At 36.6% G+C, this 12,251-nt stretch overlaps 1 protein-coding gene across 1 annotated transcript in view; it reads right to left on the reverse strand.

The window, feature by feature from the left end:
* Positions 1-12,251, reverse strand: part of LOC107562400 (probable leucine--tRNA ligase, mitochondrial) — an 88,083-nt gene that overhangs the window by 21,506 nt on the left and 54,326 nt on the right. The window contains exons 15-19 of the mRNA XM_016247036.1: positions 8,845-9,027; positions 7,336-7,505; positions 5,766-5,915; positions 2,266-2,303; positions 39-198 (exon numbers count right to left, since the gene is read on the reverse strand). Of these exons, the coding sequence (XP_016102522.1) occupies positions 39-198; positions 2,266-2,303; positions 5,766-5,915; positions 7,336-7,505; positions 8,845-9,027 (701 nt within the window). The remainder of the gene's footprint in view (positions 1-38; positions 199-2,265; positions 2,304-5,765; positions 5,916-7,335; positions 7,506-8,844; positions 9,028-12,251) is intronic.

The following is a 12,251-nucleotide window of genomic DNA, read 5'->3' on the forward strand; positions in this document are numbered from 1 at the left end:
AGAGAGTGTGTGTGTGTGTGTGTGTGTGTGTGTCATACCCGTACGGACAGCTGGAGTGTGTCGGGTGTTTGTAGGTACTCTGGGTCCACACTGGGCCACGGCTGCTGAAGGACACTTCCCTTCCCCAACAGCACACTTCCTAGAGGATTCCTCACCTGAGACAAACCTGAGAGAGGTTTCAGGAAATCGTCACATAGTCTGAACACCAATAAATAAAATGTAAATGTAAATGCAAATTGAACAATTTATTGAACATTTAGACAAAAAAAAAAAACGTTTGTATGTGTGTTTTTTGTTGAGTATCATATATACATCAGGCTTTTATGGCTCATATAATATAGTGAGAATATAGAGCTCATACATTGAGGAAAAAACACCTGTTTCATTATACATTATTCATACGGAGCAAAAATATGCTATTTTTGTGCACTTTTGTGCTGATATTTAGCCAAAAATCATAAAAAAGACTACATTCTAATAGCTTGTAATGTAAATCGGTATAGCAGATAGTTACATAAAATGATATAAATATCAGTCATCACTCTATATCTGCCAATAATGTTAGTAAGATGATATTTAAATGTTTAGTTTGATGATCAAAACATATAATGCGATGCAATACAATGATGATCGTATTTGAGACTCACATTTGAACATGATTTTCCCTAAAATCTATGCATGGATAATCAAGTAAAGCTACAGGTGCATCTCAATAAATGAGAATGTAGTGGAAAAGTTCATTTATTTCAGTAATTCAACTCAAATTGTGAAACTCGTGTATTAAATAAATTCAATGCACACAGACTGAAGTAGTTTAAGTCTTTGGTTCTTTTAATTGTGATGATTTTGGCTCACATTTAACAAAAACCCACCAATTCACTATCTCAACAAATTAGAATACTTCATAAGACCAATAAAAAAAAACATTTTTAGTGAATTGTTGGCCTTCTGGAAAGTATGTTCATTTACTGTACATGTACTCAATACTTGGTAGGGGCTCCTTTTGCTTTAATTACTGCCTCAATTCGGCGTGGCATGGAGGTGATCAGTTTGTGGCACTGCTGAGGTGGTATGGAAGCCCAGGTTTCTTTGACAGTGGCCTTCAGCTCATCTGCATTTTTTGGTCTCTTGTTTCTCATTTTCCTCTTGACGATACCCCATAGATTCTCTATGGGCTTCAGGTCTGGTGAGTTTGCTGGCCAGTCAAGCACACCAACACCATGGTCATTTAACCAACTTTTGGTGCTTTTGGCAATTTTTTTGTTCAAAAAACACAATGGACCAACACCAGCAGATGACATTGCACCCCAAATCATCACAGACTGTGGAAACTTAACACTTACAAGTAACATAAGTTATGTAATCCGATTACTTTTTTCAAGTAACTAGTAAAACAACACACTACTTTTAGATTTACAACAAAATATCTGAGTTACTTTTTCTAATAAGTAACGCAAGCTACTTTGTTTCCCATTTACTCACTGACTCCCTGTGCTGAGAGCCTTTACAGTTGCCAAAAATATAACTTTTGGGTTTTTTGTTAATAAAAAAACAAATAAGCGATATGTAATGCAAAAGTAATGTAATGCATTACCTTCCACAGAAAAGTAACCAAGTAACAGAATTACATACTTGTTATGGAGTAACACGATATTGTAATGTATAACTTTTAAAAGTAACTTTCCCCAACACTGATATTCATGATTAAATATATATTTTTTAAATGTTAAAATTGCAATTCAGTAAATTTCTCATTACAATTCATCTTCCTGTGAGGCATGACCAACTATACAAATTCAATTGAAAGGAAACCAATTCGTAAATGGCACTACCATCAGAATCATTAAATGTTTTGGTACATGAATATGGTCATCATTCAGTCACCTGGGCTGGGCTTGCTTATTTGTTTTTTAATAACAAAAAACCCAAAAGTTATATTTTTGGCATTTGCAAAGGCCCTTTCACACCAACAGTGAAATTAATAATGCTTCATGCTTGCATATGTTAACGGACTCTTTCAGGATTAGATAAGCTGCTGCTAAATGCACATGTTTCCCTGAAGGTTAGCATCCACCCATCAGAGCTGCTTCATTTAACGTTCCAAAAACACCAAGAAAGTGATCAAATATACAAGTCCTTATAAGTTAAGTTTAAGCCAGTAATTTCTATCTTTTGCTGTAGTGTGTCAGTAAGAAATATCAGTTTACATTTCCAAACATTCCTTTTGCCATTAATTGTAATAATCCAGTGAGATTTTTGTCTGACAGCAGCCAGTGCTCCACACAGAGCATCATCCAGTCCGCCTGGAATGACATGAAGAAACAGAACAAACTGAGACAGACTCAATCCAGAAGAACTGTGGCAACGTCGATAAGGCCCTGTTTACACCTGGTATTAAGATGCGTTATCGTCAATCCGATCACAAGTGGACAACACTAAATACAGGTGTGAATGGGGTCTAAAACATTTTGAGCTTGTTCACTTTCGACCACTTCCAGAGGTAGTTGAAAATGCATTCACCGGAAAACACCGGATTGCGCTCGTAGTGTGGACGCTCATGCGGTCGAACAGTCACTAAAGACCACCTACTCTCCGCTGACTGAGCTCATTCTCAAACATTATGATGTTCATTTCCTATCCATTAACTGACAAAATTACAATGTTAAATTTAATTTAAACTAGAGTGGTTAAGTGTATGCGACACGTTAAAAATAAATGTTTTTCTTTTCAGAGGTTTAGTTTTGCATGCGCATAAACATCAGGACAAAATGGAGAATAAAATAAATAGGTTGTCTGTTTTGTTTAATTTTTTATGGCCGCATGACGGCTGAAAGCGCACCCTGTTTGCTTTCTTTGTTCTTATTGTTGTCATAAAACTGCACAGGTACACGAAGTTTGAGAATCCAGATGCAGTAATCCACAATCAAAGTCCAAAAACAGGCAAAGGTCATAACACGGGCAATCAGTCCAAACAATAACAACAGGGCAGAAAACACAAAAGGGTAATCCAAAACAGGCAGGGAAACAAAACCAAGAACCAAGACACGAGAAAACCAGGAAACGAGGCTTAGAATTGCAGTACAGACACATACAAGACTTAGCAATGAATGACAAAATGAACCAGGCTTATATATGGTGAGCAGACAGGGTTAACAAGACAGGTGCAAACAATGAGTGCTGATGAGTGCGTGCAAAGGATTATGGGGAATGAAGTCCATGTTAGAAAGTGAACAAGGTGGGAGTGCCCTCTGGAGGAGCTCATGGGCACTGCAGCAGGTGATCGTACACATAAATAAAAGTAAACCCTTTGCAAGTTTTCAAAAGATGTCCTACTCCTATCTTTATGACCAAAAATGACAGAATATTTTAGTTTTTTCTGCTGTGATAAGGACAATATCCATGAACGTGCCAGAGCCTCTCGCCTGCACACAACATATTTTTATAGCATTGCTAGATGTTTATAGGCCTATGTTGTTTACAGGTACAGTACATCTCAAAAAATTAGAATATCATGAAAAAGGTCAATATTTTTTGTCACTCATTTCAGAAAGTGAAACCCATATGTTATATAGATTCATTACACATAGAGTGAAATATTTCAAGCCTTTATTTCTTGAAATAGGAGTGGAATGAAGCTGGCGTCAGTGCATCAAGAGCCACTACACACAGACGAATCCTAGACATGGGCTACAAATGTCGCATTCCTCGTGACAAGCCACTGTGTTGCTCAGTCAAAACATTAAACAAAGCTTTCTGAACTGTAGTTCAGTTTTCTTAAAAAAAATCTACTTTATCTAATATTTTGTGTGCTATTTTCATGCTTTGTAAGCATGCCAAACTCAATTGGGAATATCAATTGTGAGTCAATCCTCTGGATGTTGTGGCATGTGTTGCTGTCTATGTACAGCATTTCAGTTCAGTCACTTCGGATGTTTCTATGTAGGCAGCAGACAGCAGGGCAGCTCACTAGGTTTCAGAGCTTGAATGTCACCAGGTGCCTCATTACTGCCTTACATGAATGAACGGATGAGGATGGAGGTTTATTTGCTCATAGTGTGATCACATGATCTCTGCTGGTAGACGCTGCTCTTTTTTCGTGGTTTGTGACTAGATCATCACTTTCCTCTGGATAGCCAAGATCAGGCAGGCTCCGCATCAGAACGGAAAGAACAACAGCTATCCTCCCGAGGCCCTGACCAAAGGAAGGACACAGCTGATGACAGCGGCTTTTCCCGGCAGAAGATCAAAGATTGTGAGGCTCAGTGGCTATGGATTAGATCAAGTACAGTCCAGGCCTTTTTAAACCAGCGCAAAATCAATCCCGGCCCTAGAGAGGCTATTTACACTTACACAGGCTAAACATACACATTCCACATGTAAGACCACTTTCCCACTGTATGCAGCATTTCGATAAAGAAATAGTTCTCTCAGAAATGAAAATTATGTAATTTACGCACTCCGTGCATTATACAGTACTGTTTAAAAGATTTTTGAAAGAAGTCTCTTATGCTAATCAAGGCTGCATTTGTTTGATCAAACATACAGTAAAAACAGAAATATTGTGAAATATTATTACTATTTAAAAGAACTGTTTTCTATGTGAATCTCTGTTAAAATGTAATGTATTTCTGTGATGCACAGCTGAATTTTCAGCATCATTACTCTAGTCTTCAGTGTCACACGATCTTCAGAAATCAGTATAATATGCTGATTTGCTTCTCAAAGTTCAAAAGAAAATTTCTGTACCTTTATAAATGTTTTTACTGTCACTTTTGATCAATTTAATGCGTCTTTGGTGAATAAAAGTATTATACTACATATATCGATGGCTCTGTGTCAAATTGCTTTTGCTGCTCTACTGTAAGTTGCTTTTGATAAAAGCATCTGCTAAATGCACGAATGTAAATTTAAAAAGTAATTTCTTCAAAAAAATTAAAATAAAATAAAATAAAAAATAAAAATAAAAAAAAATATATATATAGACACACACACACACACACACACACTAAATGATCAATGCCAGAATGTAATTAATAATTGAAAAATAATTTACCCAATTTTATCTTCATTTGTTAAGTTCTATGGGATTCAGCTAGACAAGAATTTTAAATTATGAGTTGAAATGACTTGCACAGCCAATTTGATTATACTTAAAAATGTTTAATTTGATGGGAATATTTTACAGTGTTCAGAGTACCTTACATGCATTCTGCTTTGATTGGAAAGAAGAGGTGTACTTTTTAATATTAATTGAGAGACTGCATGACATATAGGTACTTGAAAAACTAGTCAAAGTCAAAAATATCCAAAAACAAAGGAATTCTATCAGAATGGAACAAATACGGATGGGTGATGCAGTGACCCCCACTGGTCAAAGAGTGAAACACATGACTGTTTCCTGAATACTAGATAAAGGGGTCATATCAAGGGGTCAGGGTTTGCTGGTTAGCATGACCCATTAGCCTCTGCTGCTAGATGCTGTAACTACACCAATTCTGGGGTAAAATGCATCCATCCATTCAAAAGTACCTATATGTATCGTGATTCAAGTTTTCTGCAAGCAACATACAGTACAATACTTCATTCTTTATATTATAGTTTTTATTATCCTATCAATGAATTCAGGCTTCAGTAAATATTGAGTTTATATGTGGTGCCATCTACATTTCTTGGTACAACGCTCATATATTTAGTAGTACTCAAACGTTTAGTACTTCTAAAACATATAGGCATAATCATCTCTGTCATCTCTGGCGTGGCTTCACCTGTGTGATGGCGTAGTTCTTGTTCTCCCAGATCTTCCTGGCCTCTGATCGTTCTCTCTTGTTGAGGACGGACGGGTTGGGCGTCTCTGGACCCTCGCGTGCAGCTCTCAGTTTGGTGATCAAACCCCACAGACGGGCCTGCCATTTACACTTACACAGGCTAAACATACACATTCCACATGTAAGACCACTTTCCCACTGTATGCAGCCTTTCGATAAAGAAATAGTTCTCTCAGAAATGAAAATTATGTAATTTACGCACTCCGTGCATTATACAGTACTGTTTAAAAGATTTTTGAAAGAAGTCTCTTATGCTAATCAAGGCTGCATTTGTTTGATCAAACATACAGTAAAAACAGAAATATTGTGAAATATTATTACTATTTAAAAGAACTGTTTTCTATGTGAATCTCTGTTAAAATGTAATGTATTTCTGTGATGCACAGCTGAATTTTCAGCATCATTACTCTAGTCTTCAGTGTCACACGATCTTCAGAAATCAGTATAATATGCTGATTTGCTTCTCAAAGTTCAAAAGAAAATTTCTGTACCTTTATAAATGTTTTTACTGTCACTTTTGATCAATTTAATGCGTCTTTGGTGAATAAAAGTATTATACTACATATATCGATGGCTCTGTGTCAAATTGCTTTTGCTGCTCTACTGTAAGTTGCTTTTGATAAAAGCATCTGCTAAATGCACGAATGTAAATTTAAAAAGTAATTTCTTCAAAAAAAATAAAATAAAATAAAATAAAAAATAAAAATAAAAAAAAATATATATATAGACACACACACACACACACACACACTAAATGATCAATGCCAGAATGTAATTAATAATTGAAAAATAATTTACCCAATTTTATCTTCATTTGTTAAGTTCTATGGGATTCAGCTAGACAAGAATTTTAAATTATGAGTTGAAATGACTTGCACAGCCAATTTGATTATACTTAAAAATGTTTAATTTGATGGGAATATTTTACAGTGTTCAGAGTACCTTACATGCATTCTGCTTTGATTGGAAAGAAGAGGTGTACTTTTTAATATTAATTGAGAGACTGCATGACATATAGGTACTTGAAAAACTAGTCAAAGTCAAAAATATCCAAAAACAAAGGAATTCTATCAGAATGGAACAAATACGGATGGGTGATGCAGTGACCCCCACTGGTCAAAGAGTGAAACACATGACTGTTTCCTGAATACTAGATAAAGGGGTCATATCAAGGGGTCAGGGTTTGCTGGTTAGCATGACCCATTAGCCTCTGCTGCTAGATGCTGTAACTACACCAATTCTGGGGTAAAATGCATCCATCCATTCAAAAGTACCTATATGTATCGTGATTCAAGTTTTCTGCAAGCAACATACAGTACAATACTTCATTCTTTATATTATAGTTTTTATTATCCTATCAATGAATTCAGGCTTCAGTAAATATTGAGTTTATATGTGGTGCCATCTACATTTCTTGGTACAACGCTCATATATTTAGTAGTACTCAAACGTTTAGTACTTCTAAAACATATAGGCATAATCATCTCTGTCATCTCTGGCGTGGCTTCACCTGTGTGATGGCGTAGTTCTTGTTCTCCCAGATCTTCCTGGCCTCTGATCGTTCTCTCTTGTTGAGGACGGACGGGTTGGGCGTCTCTGGACCCTCGCGTGCAGCTCTCAGTTTGGTGATCAAACCCCACAGACGGGCCTGCCACCGCAACACGCCTGGGATGGCATCAGCTTCACACACACGCAAACACACACAGCATCATTTTAAAACAGAACGCTGGTATGGTGGTGGGGTCAGTGTACTGGATGAACGGGTTAGAGATCAGGACGTTCACACAGGATGTGTTCTAGTGCTAAAAACATCTAGATGGAGTACAACAGGTGCATTTGGAGGAGATGTAACTCTCATACACTGTTGCTAATGTTTAGTTGAAGAATAAGATGCACATTTTTTATGAACATATATGTGAAAGTGTATGCAGGTCCTATAACTGTTCTTCATTTCTTTTAGGTTTTTCACATGTGTAAATGTAATATAGCAATAGTTAATATATTCAAATATGATAAGACAAGCATTAAAACAAGATAAAACAGCTAAAATTCAAATTCAAAATCAAAACATCTAAAATCTATTTTTCCAGTTAAAAGCAAGGTATCCCACAATCTTGGAAAACCTGGATATATATAAGCGAATTTTAAAAGTGTGATTTCTAGAATTGAGAAAATCATGGAAATGAATAAACTTTAAAAAATAATAAATATGACTACATTGAAGAGGCTACACATTTTTGTAGTTATGTCAAGTTCTAAAATATTTTATTGGGTCAAAATAATGAATGAATGAATGAAATTCTTATCCTGTAATGATGAGCAGCTGAAAAAAATTCATGTAAATTCACTGGTCATAAAGAGTGTGAACCCTGAACATTTGTGGAATTATGGAAATTATGTATTACTATTTTACTTATTTCTATTTTATTTCTAATTTATTATTTTTAAATAATTAAAATGATACAAAGTTAATATAAAACAATTTGGTTAAAAATTGCAAACACTGCTGAGAAATTGCTATTTGTGAGTCAAAAATAGTACTAAAAATAACTTATTATTTTAATATAATTAAAATAGTAAAACAAAAAGTATCAAAATAAAATGTGAAATATTTTAAAATGTAAAACAATTACAAATATTGTCTTGGAAAATGAGGGGCTTAAAGGTTGAAAACCACTAGTTTAGGGCATCTGAACTTCCCAAAAGAATTTCATGTCACCCACAAACACCCGATGCACTTATGTCCAAATGTAAATATGTCATATGTATCTCACCACCGGATTTATCGGACTACTTTACAACTGTCTAAATAGTTTCAAGCTGAGCTATTTCTTATTTGACATGGTGTCCTAAATATGTGGGGGTGAAAAAACAGCGAGACACAACATAGCGTTCTGACACATGATTACATACCCTACAATTAAAATACAGAACAGATGGATCACTAGAACATGTCCCTCATGAACGGGCCCTCAGTGTCACGTGTCTGAGGTGGAACGGTTTTATCACTAATACTCACTCTTGACGTCCCATAAGATGTCCTGCTCGGGTGGAGCGGCGTACAGGAGGTAGAGGCGCATGGTGTCGAGGCCGTACTGCTGCAGCACCTCCTGCGGGTCCAGCCCGTTGTGTTTGGATTTACTCATCTTCTCCCATGTGACCTGCAGTCGGCTGCCACTGTCCCTCTGAATGGGCTCCGGACCTGCCAGAGGTGATTTTGGCCTGTTTACATCTGCTGTTAACATCTGTCATGTGATCTGAGACACATTACTGTTGACAGCTGGTAGTAACATAACCTAAAATAGTTTGGAGTTATTTACAAAAATATATAGCTGCAAGCAGCAATTAAGGGGCCTAGCAGTTATCATTTTATGTCGATATTTTGTGGTAAAATCATACACTATATATTGAATTGTTATAGTATATTGTATTGATAACTCATCACTTAAATATTTATCTTATAGTCTGCAAAACTGGATGTTTTTAAATAAACACTGACAAAAAGTGGGGGCTGGACGATATGACGATCTGTATACAACATTTATATAAGTGATCACCCAGCCAGATTTAGATTTACATAAAGCGTTCACAGGCAAATTTGCTGTATGTATTTCCCCAGCGTCGAAATCAGGCACATATAAATGCCAGGAAACACGATTCCTGGCTGCATGCCAATATCCATGGACCACTGGATCTTTGGTAAGTTGTAAGGAACAACAACCTTTAGTTTAAACTTACTACAAAACTCAAAATGGGCGACGCCCAAAAAGGGGAACATTGGAAAAATTCGGTATCGTTCGATTCGGTATGCTGTTCCAAATCTAACGAGAATAATCTCGTGATTTTTTGGCCAAACTGGTCAGGAGTTTTAAGCAGAAATGTCAATTTTTTTATATCTTCTAACCAGTAGGTGGTGCTGTGCTGAAACTACTCATGTGCCTTCAGGTCATGCTTGTTATAACGCATACCAAGTTTGTTCAGAATCTGCTAAGATTGCCGAAGATATAACCTCAAGTCCATTTTTGCACTTCGTCAAATTCGTTAGCACGGTTTAGCATATCAAAAAGCTCTTGATAACTTTTGACAGAATGCTCCGAAGACGATCCGAGCCAATATTGGTGAAAATCGGACAAACCATCTAGAATGTGTTCGAAAAAGTAGATTTTTCGGAAAATTCAAAATTGCGAAATATCTTCACGCATAGAAATTTCAATGTTTCAATGTCCGATTCCTCAGCATGAGCCAAGGATTCGGAGGAAAACAGAATTTTGCTTCTAGACGACTACGGTTCAAAAGTTATTAGCATAAACATGAGTGCAAATTTGGCCTGTTGGTGGCGCTAGAGAGTTTGAGTTAAAGACTCCAAATTTAGTGTGGACAACAATGAGACTGTCCTCTATCTGTGTGCCAAATTTCATAACTTTCCCACAATTGGTTCTATGGGCTGCCATAGACTTAGGAAGAAGAAGAAAAGTAACGGACACAATAGGTGCCTATAAGCAACTAATAAATAATACTTTTATTCAGCAAGGATGCATTTATTTGATCAGAAGTGACCGTAAGGCCACTAAAGCGTTTTTACTCAAGGCTAGCGTATTTTTTCCAATTATTTTCAATGGGAGCGCTGAGATTTTTTAAAACGCCAGGAGCGTGACGAGGCACTGAGTGTTGAAGAATGACTTCTTAGTCATCTAACCAATCACAGTTGAGGAGGGGCGGGGCAAATACCACACCGAGCAACCGTCACGCCCTGCTTGCGCTACGACTGAACAACAATGGGGAAGTTAACATCGCTTGTGTTTGTGATCTTGCATGTTTGAATCCTCAGGAAGAGACGCAGCTGTGTTTACCATAATAAGCATTTCTCTGTGTTTACACACAGACGCATTATAAAACCATCGCTGATATCACAGACATTACAAGCAATTTCGGGAGCCAATTCAGATGCTCCTGCGAGTCTGTTTACCTTGTTGCCTGGCAAAAAAAAAAAGAGGCTATTTTAGATCCAGTATCCACAGAAAGCGAAACAGGAAGTGAGTGAGAAACGTGAGGAGGGCTGTTCACGGCACTGATGCATTTTACACACAAAAATGGCACAAGCTGTCTCACAATTTTACACTCAAGACAGATTGGCTGGCTTAATGCAATTTTCAGGAGTCCGAGTGCACATATTTTTATCAGTCCACTAGGAAACAAAGCTACCTCTATTTTTCAGACATAATAGAGTAAAAAGAGATGCTAGTGTCTTTACCAATGAGGCGACTGATTCTTTTAACTGATGGTGGGGCTTTAAAGGGATAGTTCATGTCATAATTATGTCATTAATTACTCATATTAATTCAATCTATTTGTTTCAGTTGCACTGCTGTCTATGCAGGGTCAGAAAGCTCTCGGATTTCATCAGAAATCTCTTAATTTGTATTCTGAAGATGAACAAAGGTGAGCAATTAAAGGTGGGGTAAGTGATTTTTCAAAAACACTTTAGAAAACCGATTTAACATCTGTCATGTGATCTGAGACACATTACTGTTGACAGCTGGTAGTAACATAACCTAAAATAGTTTGGAGTTATTTACAAAAATATATAGCTGCAAGCAGCAATTAAGGGGCCTAGCAGTTATCATTTTATGTCGATATTTTGTGGTAAAATCATACACTATATATTGAATTGTTATAGTATATTGTATTGATAACTCATCACTTAAATATTTATCTTATAGTCTGCAAAACTGGATGTTTTTAAATAAACACTGACAAAAACTATATAAGTTTTTGGGCTGGACGATATGACGATCTGAATACAACATTTATATAAGTGATCACCCAGCTAGATTTAGATTTACATAAAGCGTTCACAGGCAAATTTGCTGTATGTATTTCCCCAGCGTCGAAATCAGGCACATATAAATGCCAGGAAACACGATTCCTGGCTGCATGCCAATATCCATGGACCACTGGATCTTTGGTAAGTTGTAAGGAACAACAACCTTTAGTTTAAACTTACTACAAAACTCAAAATGGGCGACGCCCAAAAAGGGGAACATTGGAAAAATTCGGTATCGTTCGATTCGGTATGCTGTTCCAAATCTAACGAGAATAATCTCGTGATTTTTTGGCCAAACTGGTCAGGAGTTTTAAGCAGAAATGTCAATTTTTTTATATCTTCTAACCAGTAGGTGGTGCTGTGCTGAAACTACTCATGTGCCTTCAGGTCATGCTTGTTATAACGCATACCAAGTTTGTTCAGAATCTGCTAAGATTGCCGAAGATATAACCTCAAGTCCATTTTTGCACTTCGTCAAATTCGTTAGCACGGTTTAGCATATCAAAAAGCTCTTGATAACTTTTGACAGAATGCTCCGAAGACGATCCGAGCCAATATTGGTGAAAATCGGACAAACCATCTAGAATGTGTTCGAAAAAGTA

This window comes from Sinocyclocheilus grahami, unplaced genomic scaffold, assembly GCF_001515645.1.
Source record: "Sinocyclocheilus grahami isolate Dianchi unplaced genomic scaffold, SAMN03320097.WGS_v1.1 scaffold822.1, whole genome shotgun sequence".
Taxonomy (NCBI): Eukaryota; Metazoa; Chordata; class Actinopteri; order Cypriniformes; family Cyprinidae; genus Sinocyclocheilus; species Sinocyclocheilus grahami.